At 53.0% G+C, this 20,982-nt stretch overlaps 1 protein-coding gene across 8 annotated transcripts in view; it reads right to left on the bottom strand.

The window, feature by feature from the left end:
• The window catches only part of RYR1 (ryanodine receptor 1), a 132,406-nt gene that overhangs the window by 77,474 nt on the left and 33,950 nt on the right, over positions 1 to 20,982 (bottom strand). For all 8 annotated transcript variants that reach the window (XM_047835988.1, XM_047835994.1, XM_047835990.1 and 5 more), the window contains 19 exons: positions 20,853 to 20,971; positions 19,821 to 19,954; positions 19,066 to 19,307; positions 18,316 to 18,508; positions 16,877 to 17,093; positions 15,193 to 15,297; positions 14,874 to 14,977; positions 14,393 to 14,476; positions 13,285 to 13,592; positions 12,237 to 12,439; positions 11,096 to 11,270; positions 10,723 to 10,931; positions 7,450 to 7,844; positions 6,361 to 6,493; positions 5,348 to 5,508; positions 4,753 to 4,918; positions 2,321 to 2,407; positions 1,934 to 2,160; positions 23 to 635 (listed from right to left, as the gene is read on the bottom strand). In XM_047835988.1, coding sequence (XP_047691944.1) covers positions 23 to 635; positions 1,934 to 2,160; positions 2,321 to 2,407; positions 4,753 to 4,918; positions 5,348 to 5,508; positions 6,361 to 6,493; positions 7,450 to 7,844; positions 10,723 to 10,931; positions 11,096 to 11,270; positions 12,237 to 12,439; positions 13,285 to 13,592; positions 14,393 to 14,476; positions 14,874 to 14,977; positions 15,193 to 15,297; positions 16,877 to 17,093; positions 18,316 to 18,508; positions 19,066 to 19,307; positions 19,821 to 19,954; positions 20,853 to 20,971 — 3,875 coding nt within the window. The remainder of the gene's footprint in view (positions 1 to 22; positions 636 to 1,933; positions 2,161 to 2,320; positions 2,408 to 4,752; positions 4,919 to 5,347; positions 5,509 to 6,360; positions 6,494 to 7,449; positions 7,845 to 10,722; positions 10,932 to 11,095; positions 11,271 to 12,236; positions 12,440 to 13,284; positions 13,593 to 14,392; positions 14,477 to 14,873; positions 14,978 to 15,192; positions 15,298 to 16,876; positions 17,094 to 18,315; positions 18,509 to 19,065; positions 19,308 to 19,820; positions 19,955 to 20,852; positions 20,972 to 20,982) is intronic.

Below are 20,982 nucleotides of genomic sequence, written 5' to 3'. Positions count from 1 at the left end.
GGAAGCAGGAGGAAACCATTACCAGCAGGGTGGACACAAGCTTGAGCACGGGCACAAACTGGAACTCCACAGAGCCCCCGACAGGATCACGTGCGTGCTGCCCACCATCGCGCACGGCCTCCCCCAGCATTCTCAGTGCTTTATCCCGCAGGGCCTCGAGAGGGATGCTGGGGCTGAGACGGGCCGGGGCTTCTGCCGCCCCGGCAGCCGGCAGGGCAGCCACGAAACAGGGCGGTGAAAAATGGTGTGGAGGTCGCAGCGAGGTGGTGACGCCAACGCCAGGCAGGCGGTGGCGGCGGGGGCCGTTTTCGGCACTCTTTCCTGGCGGGAAGAGAGTGATGGCGCGGGTCTCCTCCGTGAGGGGCACGATGTACTCAGAGAGCATGGAGCGGCGGCTGCGGCAGGCACTTTCCAGATGGATGCTGATGAGCAGGTCGTAGTAGCCCGCCCGCAGCGGGCCCGGCAGGTGCGCGTCCTCCAGGGCGTGTAACAGCTGCGCCTGGTCCACGTGGCTGCACAGAGCATGCGCCACGCGGTTGTTGCCCAGGGCGCACACGGCGCGGTAGAGGCGGAGGGTGTGGGAGTGGAACCGCTGCAGGTGCAGGCGCTCCGACAGCTCCAGGATGTCTATGCATCTGCGGCGGAGACGGGCCAGAGCCAGCAGAGGAGGTGGGAGGCAGGGGCACAGAGAGGCAGAGACGGGTACCGGTGAGAGTGGCGGCCACCCCAGCAGGGGTTCCCGGGGGCCCGCTGGGTCAGTGTTCTGTGAGGCGTGTGGAGCTGGGTCTTTCCATGGTTCTAGAAGTCCCTAAGTGGTCTGGGGTGCTCCTTGGGATATATCTGGGATCCCTGGGATAGTCTGGTACTCAGTATCTGAGAATCTCCGGAGGAGATCTGGTGACCCTAAGATATGTCTGGGATCCCCAAATGGAAACTGAACCTCCCTCTGGCAGGGCTGAGTAACTTGGCGATGTTTGAGTGCAACGAGAATGTAAACCCCACCAGGGCAGGACCTGTCTGCCTTTTGGGGTTTTGTTTGTTTGTTTTTGTTTTTGTTTTCTGCTGTATTCCCAGAACCTAAACAGGACTTAGCACATAGTGAGTGTTCAATAAATGCTTGTTAGACAGATAGGTAGATAGATAGATGGGTGGATGATGGATAGATAGAGTGAGTGAGTGAGCGAGCGAATCTGGGACTCCCGGAGGTGGGCCTGAGCCCCGTTGGGCAAGTCTGAGCCCCAGAGTTATACGTGAGCATTGCTGGAGTGTCTGTTCACAAGAGCTTGGTGTCTCCAGCCCAGAATGCTGCTGGCCACGTAGGGAAAGCTCAGAGCCGTTTGTTGAATGAATGAATAAAAGGAAGATGACACACGTGACAGCCTCCTGGAGTGAATCTGGGACTGGACTGTGTGTTCAGAGTAACTAAGAGCATTCCTGCCATACATGTGAACACATCTGTACCCCGAGTGTGTCTGGGTCCCCTGGACTGGGTTTGAGATCCCCACGGGACACATCCGAAGTCTCCGTGGGCGTGTCTCCCAGGACAACCGGGGGCGCGTGCAGGACCCTCTGAGTAACGTCCGTGACCCTCCGAGGTGCACTTGAGGCTCCTGGAGTGTTGTGTGGCTCCTCAGTGTGGACCTGGGCCCCCTGACATAGGCTTGGGGCCCTGTGGGGAAGGTCTGGGGTCCCTGGAGGTGAGTCGTTGGTCCACTAATATGGGCCTAAAGCCCTCTGAGGTGGGTCTGGAGTCCCCTGGAGTCTTATCTGGGGATGCCCGCGCTGAGTCAGGGTTCCCTGAGGTAGCTCTGGGGCCTCCTGGGGTGTCGTCTGGAGTCCTGGGGTACGGGTGGAGGGGTGCACCGAGGGGGATCTGGACCCCAGAGGGCTTGCAACACCCGTCCCACCCCTGCGGGTCTGGGCCGGCCCTGACCGGTTCTCCTCGGGGATGTGCAACGCCATCATGGTCAGTGGCTCCTGGCACTGCACGGCCCAGCCCAGCCGCTCGCCGGCTCTCCGCGTCTCCACCTGCAGGAAGTGGTTGGGCATCCGGCTCCACGAGACGGGCATCAGCATCTGCACCTCGAGCCGAGGCGGGCACTGCGGGGCCGGGTTCTTGCGCTCACTCAGAAACATGGCGGCTGACAGCGGCATGATGTTCTGGAGGCACAGAGGTGGGCACCGGTCACAATTCCCAGCCCTCTCTGTCCTGCCACTCTGCTTCCAGGGAGACCTCCCGGATTGCCCCACTTTTCAGCCACTCTGCCAGCCTGACCTCCCGCACCTACTGCCTCAGCCTGCCCCATCACCGCACCCTCACCTTCTGCTTCCCCAGCTCAAACTGGATGACATTCTGGTGGGTGGGCAGGACAAAGACGGCAGGGAACAGCTTCGTGTTGGGCTCCACCTGGCAAGACAGAAGAGGGCAGGATGAGGAAGCGGGTGACCTGGAGGTGATGTTCAGTGTGGATTCTGAACCCTGGGGTCGATTGCCCCAGCTTGATCCTGCTGGTGTCTACGGATCCAAACTCAGGCACTGAAAGCGCCCCAATGACCCCGAGGCTGCTCACGGGCTGTCCCCACTCTGATCCGGCCAGGCCAACCTCCAGCTCCCCCAGGATCACTGTGCATATCATGCCCGCCACCATTCCCACTTCTCTCCCAAGACTCATGCTTCAAAACCCAGAAAGTTCTTCTGACTGCGCTTTCCCTCCAGCCCCTCTGATCTCCGCAGCGGAACCCCCCCGAGCCTTCATCACCACAAACACCATCGTCTGTGAAGTCGTCTTGCCCAACCTGAATCTGACCGCACCTCTGGACCCGACTCCTAGCTCCCAGGAAATACAGGGGACGGAGGAAAATGTTAAAACAACACCAGGGGGATGCGACAGCCAGATGTAGACTGAGAAGCTAGGCCGGCACTCCCGATGGTGGTAGACACACGAATCTCCCAGGATTAAGTTTGGCATTCTCATTGGGCAGGTCTGGGGGGAAGCCTGAGATTCTGCATTTTTAAAAAAAATTTTTAAGTTTTATTATTTATTTTGAGGGGGGAGGGGCAGAGACAGAGAGACAGAGAGACAGAGAGAGAGAGAGAAAGAATCCCAAGCAGGCTCTGCATTGCCAGTGCAGAGCCCGATGCGGGGCCTGAACTCACGAAACCGTGAGATCATGACCTGGGCTGAAACCAAGGGCCAGCCGCTTAACCGACTGACCCACCCAAGGTGCCCTGAGAGTCTGCATCTCTAATGAGCCCCCAGGTGAGGCAGACCCTGCCGGTCCAGGGACCATACTTTGAGAAGCAAAGCTTTACAGGACAGACAGCCTGGTTTCTTCAGCAAACACATTTCGAAGAGAGAGAGAGCTGGAAGGGAAATCTACACAGGAGACTCGAGGGGTCTAGCAACCAATTAAAATAGAAGACCTTATTTGGATTCCAGTTCAAATGAACAAATGGGAAAAAGACAGTTTTGAGACAACCGGGGAAATGGGAACATGGACTGGATATTTGGTTAATTAATTAGGAATTATTGGATTTGTTTGTGTTTGTTTTTTAATTTTTTTTTTCAACGTTTTTATTTTTATTTTTGGGACAGAGAGAGACAGAGCATGAACGGGGGAGGGGCAGAGAGAGAGGGAGACACAGAATCGGAAACAGGCTCCAGGCTCCGAGCCATCAGCCCAGAGCCCGACGCGGGGCTCGAACTCACGGACCGCGAGATCGTGACCTGGCTGAAGTCGGACGCTTAACCGACTGCGCCACCCATGCGCCCCATGTGTTTGTTTTTTAGATCCAACTGGTATTGTGGTCATGCTTTTTAAAAGAATCCTTATTTTTTTAGAGATACATACTGAAAAGAGATGAAAGATATCTGGGGACTCCTTCAAAACCATCCAGAGTGTATGGCAGTGAGGGGGGTGTGGAGGCCAAAGACGACACGAGATTGGCTGTGAGTGCGTACTCGTTGAAGCTGGCTAGTGGGGACATGGAGGTTCAGTACGCTATTCTATTTTTGCATGTTTTTGAAAATCCTCCATTTGAAATAAAGTTTTAGGGGCGCCTGGGTGGCTCAGTCGGTTACGCATCCGATTCTTGATTTCGGCTGGGGTCGTGATCTCACACGGTTTGTGAGATTGAACCCCGCATTGGGCTCTGGGCTGACGTCATGGAACCTGCTTGGGATTCTCTCCCTCTCTCTCTGCCCCTCCCCTGCTTGCTCGATCTCTCAAAACAAGTAAAGTTTCAAGAATAAAAATAAAATAAAGTTTTACAGAATCCAAGTTAGATGGATTACTGGGTGGATAGGTGGATAAATATGTCATAAAGCCAGTGTAGGTGGTAGAATCTTGGTAGTGGGTATGTGGGTGTTCAAAGTACGATTCCTTTCATTTTGTTGTACGTTTGAGATCTTTCATCATAAAATGTTGAAAAGGAAAAGGCTACCTTAGGATTCATCCTAGGGTGTTCCTTGATTGGTGAAAGGTTGGCAATTGATGTCACCTGGCCTAAGAGGGACTATGGACCACTCTCCGGGGTCAAGGCTGTCTCCTCCGTTCTGGGTGTCAGTTCAATGCAAGGTTAACTAGGTGGTCCCCCCGCAACTACCCAGGTCTGGCCTGTCCTGAGGGCAGACTAGGAGCTGTTTTTGTCCTGTCTCTCTGGGATCTGTCCTCAGAGGAGGTCTGGAAGGGTCATCCCAGTGTAGTGGGACATGAGAACACTGTTGCTAAGTTGCTGAGGGCCGGGCTCACCTGGAAAAAGGTGTTGCTTTCTTTGCCATTGGCAGTAAATGTCATCAGGCCAGTGGCCAAGTCCACGAGGCAGCCAATGACAAGGTCCGTGTGGCTGATCCGGCCCTGCTGCCCCGAGCTCACGAAGTCCCCGCCCCACACCATGTAGCAGTTGCTGCACTTGAGGCTGGAGGAAACAGGAGTGGTCAGTGCATGGACTCTGGACACTTCCTTCCCCAGACTCCCAGGACACCATGACCTCAGAGCTCCATACCTAAACCCCCACCACCTGCAGACCTGATGCCGAAACCCTGAGCCCCTCAGAGTGAAGGTTCTTAGAAGTTGGCTGGGGGTTCTGGGAGGAAGAGAGGGAAGGAGAGCAGGAAGAGAGAACAGAGAAAGGAGGAAATGTAGAAAGGGGAGGGTGAGATGAAGAAGGAAGAGAAAATGGAAAAGAACAAATGGAAAAAGAAGAGGAGAAAAAACCAAGAGCAGGAGCCATTGTTGGAAAGTCAACAGGAAGAGAAGAGGAGAAGAAGAGGGGGAGGGTAGCTGCCGAGCCAGGTGCCCAGCACTGGCCTCTCACTTCCCACTGTCCCCACCCCCTCCTGGGCACCTGCTGTGGACGTTGCCTTGTTCGTCCCCCATGGTCACCGTCACTGCCCGGACCTTGCTGAGGTCGAAGTTCATGTCGTGTTGATGGTAGTCGGGGGTGACCCAGCCCACCCACACACAGCTGGGCTCCTGGCCAGCGAAGACCCTCACGGAGTAATAGTACTAGAGAGGCAAAGGGGGATCAATGGTCAGTCTGGAAGGCGGGTGACACAGGGCTTCCCTGGGACTCTAAGTTGGCCTCTCTGGATTTGCAGTGTCCTCTGGGAGTTCAACAATAAATTACTGGATTTGAGACCCCCTGGGTCTATGTCCCTATTTCTGTGTCTACTGATATATTTTTAGACTCGGGAATCCTCTGGGACTATTTGTGATACCCCCAAATTTGGGTCCCCCTCCAAATCGCAAAGTTACTGATAAATAATAGTTAACAAACACTTCACAAGTTAATTTACTTAACTTTTATAATCACCATCAAGTGGGTACAACTTTTATCCTCATTTTACTGATGGGAGGACCATAAAGCTTCCATAAAGGAGAAGGCATAGAGAACAGTTGAGGTGACTTACCCACTTGGCACCCAGGTAGCCCATAATCCTAACCACGAAGCTACCTGTCTCAGAAAACATTCCAGATTTGGGAAATCCCTAAACTATATTGAGATAATTGTCAATTTTGCTTCCCAGGAATATACTAGAGTAGCTATTACATTTGGGGGTATCGAGTTTATATGGTTGAACCCAAATATTGAGGTCCCAAGTCTACATTGCTATATACTCTGGATTCTGGGATCCCTGGGAGTTTTATCAGTGTGCCTTATAGCTTCATGGTGTTCCCTGCAATTTTTAGACCCCTAGCTATACGGATTCAGGGGTTCAAGGGATTAACTCAGTGTGTGCTCTATTTCGTGGACTTCAGTATATATCAGGGTGTCCCCAGGAAGGGAAATTACTAGAGATGGCAGGGTGAAATTTGGAAATCTGAGGGGTCTCGGAGTTAAGGGCCCCGGGTTCACACCGTGGTGGTATTGAGGATGATCTCGGGGTCATCACGGTTGTCGGCAGGCACCACCTCTCGAGGGAGTCGAGGCAGAGTGGGAGTGGCTGGTGGTTGGGTCATCATGGCGGCCTTCTTGGCCTTGAATAAGAACCTGGTGATGAGGAAAGGCTACCGTGAGAGCCAGCTTTCAAGCCCAGTCCCCCCGGGCCTCTTCACCACAACATTCATGGCCCCCACGTCCATCCGAAACACATCCCATTTCTAATGCCCAAGACCTCGCCTCTTGAAGGACAAAACTCCCAACTGTGTCAGCATAATCCATTCTGGAGATGCTGTGCTCTGTGCTTGCTGATACCCAGTCACCCAAATTTAAAAGTGCCTCTGGGAACATGGAGGTTCCCTTTGGGGCATACAGTGGTTCCCCAAGTCCGCATTTCTCATATGGGGGCTAAAGGCATTTGGGAAAGGACAATTCTTCATTGTGTGGTACTGTCTTATACACTGAAGGCATGCAGGATTCCTGGAGCAGTACCACCACCTCAACGAACCGTGATGACCAAAATCGTCCATCACGTCCAAACACCCGCCAAGAGACACAGAACTACATCCCATTGAAAACCACTGCCTAGTAGAAGAAAACACATTTGCTTCAAATCAGGTTCAGCGCCTTTTGAGAGTCTCCTTTGAAGTTAGCTTTTTGGGGGCACATTTGAGACAGAGAAGTGACCCCAATCTAGAAGACCAGTGGTGTTCACTGGGATACCCTGGGGTACCATCAACTCTCCCATGATATTTTAGTGTCTGTCCACTACAGTGTCCATGGATAATGAAGTCCATTGGGTGAAACGCTTTGAGGCCCATTAGGTACCCCCAAGGATAGTGGAGTTCTCCATAGATAGAGTGGGGTACTCTGATTTTACATTCTCAAGGAAATGAGGGCATCCCAGGAAAATAATGGGGTTCACTTGAGGCATGATAGTCTCCCTCAGTGTTCTGACTCCTCTTAACATATATGGGGCCACTCTGGGATACATTGGGGTTCCTCAAGTTATCGAGGTTACCTAATTGCGGGTCCCAAACCCCACCCCGGCCCCACCCTTGACTCACCCTCTCTTCTTGTTCTTCTCTGTGGTAGCATCCTTCTCGTTCTCCACCCTGGCGGGCGGGGCCTCTGCCCCAGCCTGGGCGTTGCCCCCGGGTGCCCCCTCCTTGGCAGTTCCTTCTTTGGCCCCCTCAGCCTCGCCCCAGCGCCCCGCTGAGCGGCGCAGGTTTTCATAGTCCGGGTCGGGTTCTGCCGCTCTGACCTCATCCTCGGCGGGGGGCTGCAGGCCTGGGGGCGCCAGGGGCGTGGCCCCAGCCGTGCAGCGGAAGTGCTGGTGGAACTGGACCGGAAGGCTGAGCCGGAGAAAGAGCATCTCCACGAGACTGTTCTGGGAGCCCCAGGTGCGGTGGCTCAGGCGCAGGCAGGGCGGTGTATCCACAGTGCCATCCACGCGGGCCACCTGAAGGGAAGCAGGAAGACTGAGCCAGGCAGGCAGGCTAGGCCATGGGTCCAAAACCTGGTACTCACAGAGCCACCGTTAGGCCTTAGAGCACCTGTGTGAGAATCAGCCAGACTCGCTCCTCTGGGTGGATGCGCTCCCTGTGGGACACACAGCTTGGCTGCGGGGTGCGTTCAGCCCTCTGCCAATCTCTGTCTAGGCACCTGTACAGTGGCAGCCCTGGTCAGACACTGGAATCCACTGGAATCACTTGGGGAGTTTCCAGGACCTACCTGTGCCTCTCACTCCAGACTAAGTCATCCACCCATCCATCCATTCCACAAATACTTACTGAGAGCCTACTGTGTGCCAGGCACTGTTCCAAGTGCCAGGAACACATCAGCGAACAGGACAAAGGCCCTGCCCTCCTGGTCTCTTGGGGAGAGTCTCAGGGAGAGCAGGCCAGAAGGGGCAGAGTTTTGTAAAGGCTCCCCAGATGAACTTTTGCTAAACTTTCTGTATATGGAGACACAACATTAAGGAAAGGGGGCGTGTCATAATGCACAACATGACGAGGTTATAGAGTGGCCCCACCTGTGTGCCCAGCACCCAGATGGAGAAACAAAATTGACCAAGTCCCTCAGGAGCCCTCTTCGTGCCCACTTAGACACCACTCTCTCAAAGGCAGTGAGGGATTCTGATGAGAGAGAGGTACCAGCCTGGCTTAAACAAGAGGCAGGAGCTGACAGAGAGCAGGTGCCTGGCCTCTACGTTCCAAAGACAGGCTCTCCAAGGTTTTCTGGAGACTCCATAAACAACTGGAGTGGTTCCCACTCTTTGATGTCTCTCTTCAAAGACCAAATACCAAGACCTCTGTGCTCCCTTTCTGCCAGCCAACAAATTTTACCCAGAAACTGTGGCCAAGATTTGCTGTTCTCAGAATGTCTGCAGGGTCTTTTTCTCTACTCTCTCCCATCTCTTATAGACCCTGTTTTGCTCTTGGGCAAGAGTCTACTGACCACCTCCCTCCTGTGATTTGTGTGCAAAGTAACTAAACTTCGGAGGTATTCTTTCACGGTAACATCCTCCTGATTTAGCACACCATAAATTAGCTCTGCCTGCTCTTGAACTTTCTACGAATGGGATCCCACAAGATGTGTTTTGTGTCTGGCTCCTTTCCTTTTTAAATTTTTTAAAATGTTTATTTATTTAGTGCTGAGATGGGGGAGAGGGATGCAGGCAGAGAGAGAAGGAGAGAGAGAGAATCCCAAGCAGGCTCTGCCCTGTCAGCTCAGATGCAGGGCCCAATCACTCGAACCATGAGATCATGGCCTGAGCCTAAATCAAGTGTCCTGACGCTTAACTGACTGAGCCACCCAGGCACCCTGTGCCTGGCCTCTTTCTCTCGGGATTATGTCTGTGAGATTCACCCGGATGGTTGTGTGTAGGTTAGTCTATTCATTCTCATGGCTGTCTAGCATTCTTGTTCTTTGGGTTGAGAACACATCTGGCAGTAGCAGGAATTAGGAGGTCCACATCTGTTCCACCAGCCTCTCCCTCCTCTGGCTCTGGTCTTTCTGCCTCTGCTATTGTCCCCTACAATCCATTCTCAATGGAGACCTTTCCAAAAGTCACATCCAAACTGGACATTCCCCTGCTTTAAACCCATCCATTCTCACCTAGTTGCAAAATGCCTCCCCACAAATTACTGATTAATTACAAAGAGAAAAAAGTAATTTATGGTGGAGAAATCTGAGAGACTCCGCCTAAATCAAACAGTCAAAATTAATGTAATGGGTAATAAGACATAATGACATTATGTGCCTCCTGATATTCTCCATCAGGCAGGACACAATGTCTTGGTATTTCTGCCAAATAGGTGTAACTTGTACCTAATCAGGTGGCGACATTCAGCAAACCAAAATGAGAGCTATTCTGCAAAATAACTGGTGTGTACTCTCCAAAAATGTTAATGTCATGAAAGACAAAGACAGACTCAGGAACGTTCTACATTGAAGAATAAAGAGGAGAGCGTGGGTAGCTCAGTTGGTTGAGCATCCAACTCTTGATTTTAGCTCAGGTCATGATCTCACAATTGGTCATGAAATCGGGTCCTGCATCTGGCTCCATGCCCAGCATGGAGCCTGCTTAAGATTCTCTCTCTCCCTCTCCCTCTGCCCTCCCCCTGCTCATGTTCATGCTTTCTCTCTCCCCCCACTCAAAAAAATTTTTAAAAATAATTATTAAAAGAATAAAGAGACATAACAACTCAATGCAACATGTAATCCTGGATTTGATTCTGTACCAAAAAAATTTTTTTAATCACCACAATTACTAAAATTTGAATACAGATTATGAATTAAGTAATAGTACGTGTTGGTGTTAAATTTCCTGATTTTCATGACCTGACTTCTGTAATTGCAGTTTTGTAAGAGCATAGCCTGTTCTGAAGAAATGCATATTGAAATCTTTAGGGACAAAGAACCATCGTGGGGGCGACTGGCTGGCTCTGTTGGTAGAGTGGGCAACTCTTGAGCTTAGGGTCCTGAGTTCAAGCCCCACGCTGGGCATAGAGTTTACATTAAAAAAAAAAAAAAAAAGAGGCATGATGTCTCCAATGTATTTAAATGATTCAGAAGGGGGGGGTGAAGGGATTAATCCAGCTCTTCTTTTTTCCCCTCCCCCTATTTTATAGGCAAGGCCCCTGGAGCTCAGACAGGTTGTAGTTTGCTGAGGTTATACCTGACAAGGTAGCCCTGGGAGCTCAACTGTCCCAACATGCCCTTCTATGTGGTTTGTGGGCTAACATGGAAGAAAAGGAGACACTTGGGGAAGAGAATTGTGGGAAGAATGAGGTTTGGAGGCAGATCAGAGGGTATTGAGTGGGGTCAGTCCTCACCTCATAGTGGGGGTGCTCAAGGGGTACAGCCTCAAATTGGGGAAGGCTTTTGCTGAACCAGGTGGTGACCGGGCGCTGCATGTTGATGGCGAATGGCTCAAAGCCTTCCTGGAGGCCACAGATCGCAAAGAACCGCAGGGAGCTCACATCCTGGCCCAGGTTCAGGTGACCCACCTGACCAGGTCCCAAGCTGCAGACAGGCAGGAAGCCTGGTGGGAGGGGATGGATGGGCAGGGGTGAGGATAGGTGGGCAGGGTGGGAGCAGGAGGGGAGGAGGTACTGTGGAAGGAAAGGATGGAAAGGGGGAGACTAGGAATGCAGTATAGGGTCAGATGAGAGAAAACCAGAAAGGGGCCACGAGGCCAGCCCTTACCATCCCCAACCTCAATTTCCCGGAAGGCCGTTTCAGAGCCTGAATCGGACATGAGGACCTCGCCATTGAGGGTGAAGATAATGGTGTTCTCTGTGAGGTCGATCATGCAGCCCACGACATCGCCTGACTGCCAGGGACGCCCAAACGGTTCACTGCCCAAGTGCCAGCGCTGGCCCTGTGAGGAGGTGAGGGGAAGATGTGGGGTGAGAGAGACACCGAGAAATGGAGACATGCACAAGCAAGGAGAGACATGTAAAGATACACATGCAAGGCACTGGGTTCAAGACATGTGGGACAGACAAGGGGTCACCCCCACAGGGTTCCCATCTTTTCCCATATTTGCATCCATGATCTTTGGAATGTAAAGGATAGGTTTTCATGCTTTCCCTTCCCACTGATCTCTGTATCCCATCCCTTCTGCCTGCGTTCTTTACTCTTTCCATGGCTGGTGCTAGGGTTATGCAGACCACCAAAGTGGTAGTCGGGGGTTCAGGGCCGTGGTAAGTTAGAGGGATGGAAGGGAAAAGTGAACTTACCAATGTCCCCTCTACAGACTCACATATACCTATATGCCCCCAGAATAGGTAAATGGATAACGAGATGGATGGATGGGAAGTAGGGTGCACGGCCAGATGGAAGAATGGAATGGAAGCTTACTCTACATTGGTTGATACAAGGAAGGAAGAAATTACAGACAGATGGATGAGTGGGTGGGGAGATGGATGGATAGGTGGACAGGTGGATAAATGGATGAGTGGATGGATGCATGCATCAAATGATTTGATCGATAAGTGAAATCACAAATTGCTTAAATAAGTGAACGGCTAAACTAACAAAAAAAAAGAATAAACGGATGGAAATGTGGATGGGTAAGTGGTTATTTGGGCAGATGAGTAGATGGGTGGATAGTCGGATTTGTGGATAGGTGGATGGATGAATAGACAGATGGATGGTTGGATGGAAAGATGGATGATGGATAGATATGTGCATGGACAGCGAGGGATGGATGAACAGATGGACGAGTGGTAAGGCAGATCAGGGATGAGTGGACAGTGGGACACAGACAGAGGCAGGGCTGGAGTGTATGAGTTGTGCGGAGGGACCACAGGGCCTGGCAGAAGGGAGCCCAGGGAATACCCACGCGGTGCCCATTGAAGACATAGGCCAGCTCGTCAGCTCCCAGCTCCACGTCAGGCCGCAGCTCAGGCCTCGCCCAGCCCACTCGCATCTCACCGGTGGTGACTGCCTCGAACTCAAAGTACCAGCGGCCACTCTGCACCGCGTAGGATTTCTCTGCCCGGAAGATGCGCACCCGGTCCCAACGAGACTGGCTCTCCACCTGACCTACAGAGTCAGGGGCCAAGCAAGGTCAGAGACTGGGTGGGGAGTGGATCCCAAGGCACTGACAGGCTGGTGGGAGACACCAGAGAAGGTAAGGGCCTCGGGGAGCTGGGGAAAGAGGGACGATTTCTTGGTGTTATAGGAGAAGAACTGGTGAATCTCAGACTAGCCAGAGGTGGAAAGGACCTACTCAGTGAGACTCCTCCCCCACCCCCTCTCCTTAGCAGTCAGAGCCCTGAGAGAAGAGATGCTGACAGAGACAGAAAGTCAGGTCTGTCACTGTCATGGTCTAGGGTTAAGGGTCAAGATTAGGGTCGATGTTTAGATTTAAGCATCTAGAGCCAGATCAGGGAGAGAGTGTCAGAGTCAGGCTCTAGGAGGGGAGAGAAATTGGAGTTGGGGACCACAGCCAGGATGGGTGGTTGAGGTTGGGATTGGGATAGGTCAGGGGTCAGGGTAAGGGTAGGGGTTAGAAGCTCTCTGAGCTCTTGGCTGGGTCATGTTGAAGCTGGGTCATGTTGAAGCTATGGTCCAGAGGTTAGAGGTTAGGAGTCAGTGTTGGGGGTCAGGAATTGGAGTCAGGGATTAGGGATAGTGCTCACTGGGCTCCTGACCTGGCAGCTCAGTGTTATAGCCATAGCCCAGGGCTTGTGTATGATGAAGGTCAGTGGTCAAGATTGGGTTCAGGGTCGGGGTCAGAGTAAGGGTCACGGCTATGGAGTGCAGAAAGGCTCAATGTGGTAGATGTAGCCCATTCAGGGGCTGAGTCAGGTCAGAAATCAAGGGTCAAGGGACGAGGTCCGCATCACGGTAGGAGTCAGGGTCAGGGACCTGAGGTCTGCACTCACTGGGCTCCTGGTCAGGCGGCTCAATGTTGTAGCCATAGCCCAGCAGGGTGCGCACGGCCTGGCAGAGGCTGTCCCGGTTGCTGCGCTTGGTGGCCTCGTCCAGCAGCCGATAGGGCACGAGGCGAGGGTTTCGGCGCGCTGGGATGTCCTGCACAGCGCTGTAGCTCCAGCCCTGGGCCACACGGTCTCGTGCCCACACGTTGTGCCCATTCTCTGCCAGCCGGTCCACCAGCGTCATCTGCGCCGGTGTCAGCCGCACGTGGCTCAGGTCTAGTGGCGCCGGCTTGTACCCATTGCTCATCATGTACCTGTGGGTGTGGCAGGGCTTGGTGAGATGAGACCCTCACCTCCACCCCTGGGCTCTGCTCAGTGGGATCTCTGACTTCTGACCCTTGCTCCAGGATTCCATGATCCTGAGCTCTGAGTTTTGGAATTGCTGACCTTTGATCTCTGACATCAGGCTTCTACGACTCTGTTGAATAAGCTTTGAGATACTTGGCTTCTTTACCCAGGATCCTGTGAGCCTAGCAGGGGCTTTCATGTCACTGACCTCTGGCCTCTCTGACCCCTGCATTGTGATTTTGGCAGCCTCCTCTTCAACCCTGGAACTCTGACCTCTCACTTCTAACTTTGAGGTTTCTTACCGCTGACCTCAGAACTCTATCGCTTCAAATTCCTGGCTTTGGAGTCCTTGACCTCTGAACCCTGACCTCTATCCCCAAGGACCTCTCACCTATAATTTTAGGGTCCCTCACTTATGACTCCAACAGCTTCTCACCTCTTTCTATTGACTCCTTGACTCTGACTTGGAGAAATTACCTCTGTTCTCTCATTATCCCTGATTCCATGGCAGACCTTGACCTTGGGTCCTGACTCACACCCACTGTCCCTCTGGGACTCCTGCCTCCATAATCCTGACACCTCCTCAGGACACTCACCACTGACTCCGGGCCCTGACCCCTTGTCCTATGACCTTCACCTTAACCTGTGACCCTTTGTCTCTGACCTCAGCCTCATACAAGACCCCTCAACTGCCCAGCCTTTATCACGTCATCCCCAGCCCCCCCCCAACTCTGTTCCCCAGAGGGACCCGGGCCCCCACACTCACGTCTTGGGGAGTTTGGTCTTCTTGAGGTTGTCCTCCGCCTTCTCATCCGCCATGCCCACGTGGCAGCCCAGTGCCAGCAGAGTCCTGGGGCGGGGTGGGAGGGCAGTGTCACCTCACACAGCCTTCCTGCCCCTGGCCTCCCCTCCCCCAGCCCGGCTTCCCTCCTCCCCCGCCCTTGTCGGTTTCTCACATCTCTTGCTCTGACTTTCTGGGTGTCTGTCCCCATCCCTCTGTCTCAGTCTCTGTCTCTCTGACTCCTGTCTGGCGTTGCTTCTTTGTCTCTGTATCTCTTTGACAGTGCCCATCTTTTCCTGTCCACTTACTTCTTTCCCTGATTCCACGTCTCTCTCTCTCTCTCTTACTGACTAGCTCTCTAGTCTCTCTAGCTGTCTGTCTCTGCTTCACAATCCCTGTCTCTCCTTGCCCTCCTCCTCACCAGCAGTCGGTCTCAGGCCCCTGCTCCCTGCGCCCCCCCCCTCACTTGAGCGTCTCCCCCGACATCTGCAGGTTGTAATTCCTCTCGGGCTCTGGTAGGCTGTGGAAGTCCACAAGACACGGGTGCAGCCTCTTATTGTCATCCCGAACCTGGAGAAACCCCAGTGTCAACTTTCAGGGTCCCTTCCCTCCCCCCAACACTCCCAGACTGTGGCCCCTGACCTCCTGCCCTTGGTTCTGCCACAAGAACCCCAAGGACGCCCTGGTGCCCTAAAGTCCCTTCCCCCAACCACTGGCCCCCTCCCTGCTCACTCCCCCAACAGCAAGTCTAGCCTGAGTCCCTCATGCTGCAGGCGGCCCCTCACCGGGCCATAGGTCCAGCCCTGCTCGATGCGAGTCAGCGCCCAGAGTTCATGGATGTTCTCTGCCAGCTTCTCCCGAATGCGTTCCAGATGGGGAGGCAGGACAATCTGGGGGCAGGGAACGTTCATGAGATCCCTGTGTTCCTTTCAGGCTGCACCATGACCCCTCTCCCCAAGGACACATATGAGCCCTGGACGGTTCCCCCAGATTTTCCCTGCTATTCTGAGCCCTGCTCCTCATCACCATCACCTGACTCCAGGGTTGACACCCAGCTGAGTAAGGACTTCGAATCATGGAATTAAGGAATTATCTAGGAACTGGGACTCTCTCCCCCTTTGGACTGGTTGTTCCATGAGGACAGGGCCTGGGGCTGCCTCAGTTTCCACCACTTCCCCAGCCCATCCCACAGCCAGGCTCAGAGGAGATGCTTGGAAAGTGGTTGCTGAATGAACGGGTGAGTCTCTTTCCTTCTTTGTACGATGAGGATCAGAACAATACTTACCTCATAAGGATTCAGTGATATAATCCAGATACCTACTCAATCTTACGTAGTTTATGTAAGTGCCTGGCGCACAGTGGGTGCATAATAAATATTTATGTTGTTAGTGTTCTACGGACAAGAGATAATGATGGTTCGGACCAGGGCAGGCATGGGGGGAAGCAGAGGGGGTGGGAGGGATGTCCAGGAGGCCAGGTGGACAGCCCATGAGGCTGAGAAGCTGGGGGAGCAGGAGGGAGACATCCAGAAGGGGGCCCAGGCTCTGTCCTGGCTACAGGGGATGGCTAGTTCACCATGAAATAATATCACTATTGCTACTGATAACACTAACTGTATTGAGTCCTTCCTATTTACTCAGGACCGTGCTGAGCGCGTCACAGATATTAATTCATCTGACCTCCACAACTGTGAGACAAGGTAGGTTCTGTTGTTATCCCCTTTCCTCACAGATGAGGAAACTGAGGCACAGAGAAGTAAAGCCACATACGTACGGTAACACACAGAAAATCAGACCCTCGTGGTCAGGCTCTTGAACACAACTTATGTGGCTTCTGATAGGGACATGTTTGGGGGGGTGTGGGGAGTTCAAGTTGGGACAGGAGGAGTGGGAAGGCCCAGATGGAAGGGATGCCAACAGACTAGTGGAAAAGATCTCAAACTTTGGAATCCGCACATGGGTTCAAATCGGCTGTGTGGCTTATATAGGTTGCTTAACTCCTCTGGGTCTCACTTTCCTTATCTATAAATCAGGGGCAATAATAGTCTTTTCTTGGGGCGCCTGGTTGGCTCAGGCGGGTGAGCATCCAACTCTTGATTTCAGCTCAGGCCATGGTTCTCACGGTTTGTGAGATTGAACCCCACATGGGGCTCTGTGCTGTGGGCACAGAGCCTGCTCAGGACTCTCTCTGACCCTCCCTGGTGTGTGTGCACATGCTCTCATGCTCTCTCTCTCAAAAAAAAAAAAAAAAAAAAACCCAAAAACTTTAATAATTGTCCTTTCTTTAGGGGGCTATAGTGAGGACCCCCAGAAAGTGGGATTCTGTCTTCCGAGAGTTCTTTGCCTCCACTCTGCCTCAGCTTCCCAATCTGTTAAACAACAAGATTCCCAGCTTCCAAATCAGCTCCCCACCTCCCTGACTCCTAAGGGAGTTTGTCTCACCAGGAAACCCTTGCAGGGCAGGCAGTACCTGGACAGTGTCCACAGGGCAGGGCACAAAGTCAGTGTGTGAGAGGCAGCGGCTGGGGCCCACCAGGTGGGGCCCTCGAGGCCCCTCCCGCCGATACTCCTTGATGGGCTCCAGATGAAGTCGCTCTCGAGGGAGCACAGCTTCATGGCATGGGGCATAGCCAGGTGGAGGGAGGAACTTGAATTCGCCATGGCGGCCACCAAGAAGGAACCGTACCCTGAGTGGGAGAGTGGGGTCACTGGTGAGGCAGATTACAAGGAGAATCTGTGCTCAGTGGGGGTAAGGGAGCAATCCTGGGATCTGTGGAAAGTTCTGGGAAAGATCACTGGGCAGCCGTGGAGTCATGGAGGTCATTTAAGGTCAAAGAGAATGTCTGAGGTCAACGAGAATCAGTGGAAAATCAAAAAAGGAGGGGGCACCTGGGTGGCTCAGTCGGTTGAACGTCCAATTTCAGCTTGGGTCATGATCTCACGGCTTGTGAGTTCGAGCCCTGCGTCAGGCTCTGTGCTGACAGCTCAGAACCTGGAGCCTGCTTTGGACTCTGTCTCTGTCTCTGTCTGTCTCTCTCTCTCTCTCTCTCTATGCCCCTCCCCACTTGTGCTCTCTCTCTCAAAAATAAATAAACATTAAAAAAAAAAAAGGAAAGTGTGGGTTCATTGAGAGTTAATGCAAGGTCATAGAAAGATCCACTGGAAGAGACCTTGGCTCAATAGAATGTTTGGGGATACTGGAAGGTTTCTGGGAGACCAAGAAGGTCATCCAGAAATCACGGGAAATCTGGTGTAACTATGAGATAACCCTAATCACCACTGAATGGACACTGGGAAGCTCTTTACAGAGCTTGGGATCATTGGGAAAAGACTGAGTTACTGAGAGACCTTTGAAATAACTGGGGATATTGAGGAATTATGGTCACTGGGGGATCATGGAGTAATTAGAAGATCACTGGGAGATGCTGGGATCACTGAAAAGCGGTTAAAAGCATGGAATCATTGGGAGAATCCAAGATAATTTGGGGGGTCATTGGGAGGGTCTGGGTCATTGGAAGAGAGCTGTCAGATTCTGGAGTCATTTGGAGGTCACTGGAATGACATAGAGTCATTGGGAGAGTCTAACATCATTTGGGAATTAACTGGAAGAGTTATTAGAAGGTCATTGTGCAATTTGGAGGACACGTGAAAGTCGCTGGAAGGATATGGGGTTGGGAAGAAGCTGAGGTCTTTGGGAGGGTCTGGATCAATGGGAGGACACTAAAGTGTTTGGGACCATGTAGAGATCACTGGGACCTTCTTGTAGGGATCTGACCAGTCAGTCCTGAGGGTAGGCTGCCCAGTGAGGGTAGGCTCCTGGCCTTATGGTAGGCCATGTTGTAACTAGGGAAGGTGTCTTGGGACAGTCCCAGGTCTGGGGCCTGGCAAGGGGCAAAGGCAAGTCCTCACTTGACACCAGCCGAGAAACTGACAACAGGGAAGAAGAGTCCATCCAGGTTGAAGGCCTCAAAGACGCCCTGCACAGGACAGCCATTGATTCGGAAGGAGATGGATGGCACGCTGAGGTCCAGGCAGCAGCTGACGACATCCTCAGGGGCCAGGAGGTGCTGCCCTGGGGAAGTCACTGGGCGTGCCACGTGTCCTGCACCAGGGTCACAGGGAAGAGTCAAAAGTCAGGGGTCTCAAGACCTCACTGGTCAGAGTCTAATAGTCTCAAGAGGCAAGAGGCAGATATTAGAGAATCTTATGGGATCTGGATCCTGGAAACCCTAAGGTCAAGTGTTCCCAAGGAGGGTCCTGGATCTCTGAGATAAGGGAGGAGGTCAAGGTTCCCCTGAAGTTAGGGTCTTGAGAGCTGTGGAGTCAGAGATTACAGTCACCCTGGAGTTAGAATTCTGGAACCCTTGGGGGCTGGAAGTCAAAGGTCAGAAGTCATAATGATCTGGGCAGTTTTCAAGGCTCTCTTGGGTCAGAGATCATACATCTCTTGGGGTCAGAGTTCTGGAGAGTATGAGGAAGCAGGTTAGGGGCAAGATTCTGGAAGCATTAGGGTTGGGGTCTTGGAAAATTAGGAATCAGAGGTCAAAATTTGGCCTCTTGTGGGGATCAAGATCCCAAGAAGCCTAAGGTGTATGGTGAGAGTCTGAGAAGCTCTGGGGCCAATGATCGGGGATGAGGGCCCCCGGAAGGGTCAGGTACCTGTCCAGAGGTGCAGCCCATCAAATCCGTAGGAATAGAGGTCATCACCGACCCCGTTGCCGCCCCAGCCCTCGCCGCCACCGGGGTAAGGGCTGTAGCCCTCAGTGAGGGCCCAGCCCACCCGCAGGTGGGTGGCCTGAGCTGTCAGGAATGGAGCCACCTCGTCCACCATCACCTCAAAGTACCATTTGCCGTACTGTGTGGAGCCCTCTGCTCGGCCCACAAAGATGTTGGGGCGGATGCTGCAGGGAAGATGGGACAGGAGAGGGGGTGAGGGAGAGGTGGGGAGCAAAGCCAGGTTGTTGCAGGGGTGGGGGGGGGGAGGGAGAAGAGAAGGAGAGATACACACAGGAAAAACAGAAGGCAGAGACATGGAGACAGAGAGAGAGAAAGCAGAGACAGAGACCTCAAAAAACAGAGACAGATGGGTGAGAGACAGAGAAAACGAAATGGAGGAGAAATAGAGACAGATACAGAGGGAGATAGATAGCAAAAGGAGCAAATGCAGAAAAAGACAGAGAAAGAGGGAGGAACAGACAGAGGCAGAAATGGAAGAGGGAGAGAGGACAAGAGGAGGGGGGGCCGGGGGTGAGCTGGGGCAAGAGAGGACATCTGTGAGGACCAGGTGTTAAGTCTTGGGGTGGGAGACTGAGAAAGGGACATCCACCTGAGTGTGGAGTCTCTGATCTGGGAAAGGGTTAAGAGGTCTGGGGTCAGGATGAGGTCAGGCTGGGGTCAGGGGTTACGGGCCAGACCTGGTGACATAGTTGATGAGGCTTGTCTGCAGCAGAAGCTCACGGCCAGGGAGCAAGTTCTCGGTAATGAGATCTTGGTTGGAGCGCACGGCCACGCCATTGCACACACAGAGGGAACACAGCACATCGAGCACCTGGAGGTCAAGGTCAGAGGTCAGGTTGTGAGAGCACCAGGGCAGGGAATCCGGGGTGGAAAGTTAGAAGTTAAGGATAATGTGCCAGGACAAGAGGTGGAGATTTTGATGGGCAAGGAGGTTGTGGAAGTGCAAGGTCAGGGCTCACAGAGGAAGGTCAAGGGTCAAAGAGAAAGGTCAGGCCGGGGGCCGCAGGATCTGGGGTAAGACGTCAGCAGTGTTAAGGAAGGAGGGACTGGAGTAGGAGGTGAGGAGTCAGAGGGAAGAGGGAAAAGGTTGGTTAGTGAGAGGAGGAGGGTCAGGAGGAGATTTTAGATCAGCAGGGGCTGCACACATGTGTCTTCGGGTGCCAGGTGGATAATGTACATATGTGAGGTGGTTAGAAATTGTTCAGTGGGGCGGGGTGCCTGGGTGGCTCAGTCGGTTGAGTGTCCGACTTCGGCTCAAGTCATGATCTCGCAGTCTGTGAGTTCGAGCCCCGCGTCGGGCTCTGGGTTGACAGCTTGGAGCCTGGAGCCTGCTTCGATCCTGTGTCTGCGTCTCCCTCTCTCTCTCTGCCCCGCCCCCACTCACACTGTCTCTCTGTCTCTCTCAGAAACAGGTAGGACCTGTGGCGAGCTGGAGGGCGTATATGCAGCCCACCTAAAGACTACAAAATCAGAAATTAAAAAATAAAAATGTTGCAGAGATCTAATGAAGCACATCTGTGGCCCAGAATCCATTTAAGAACTGTAAGCTTAAGACCCTTGTGTTGAGATGGAAGCATGTGGGAGTGGAGTCCAGGTAAGAGACAAGATGGGGAGGAGAAAGGGAGTGAGGGAGGTGGGGAATTCTGGGGCCCTGGGAAAAGGTCAGGGTTCAGAGTTCAGGGGATGAGAGGTCAGGGCAAGGGGCCAACCTTGTGGTTCCTCCCGTGCTTGTCCAGGAGGGAGATGATGGACTTGATGTGGTTCTCCTGGATGATATTCAGGACCTCAGGACTCTCGATCAGGACACAGTACAGCACCTCCAGGATCCCTGTGCAGGTG

Source organism: Prionailurus viverrinus, chromosome E2 (genome assembly GCF_022837055.1).
Source record: "Prionailurus viverrinus isolate Anna chromosome E2, UM_Priviv_1.0, whole genome shotgun sequence".
NCBI lineage: Eukaryota > Metazoa > Chordata > Mammalia > Carnivora > Felidae > Prionailurus > Prionailurus viverrinus.
Note: the sequence above shows the minus strand (reverse complement) of the source record. Positions and strands in the feature narration are given on the sequence as shown.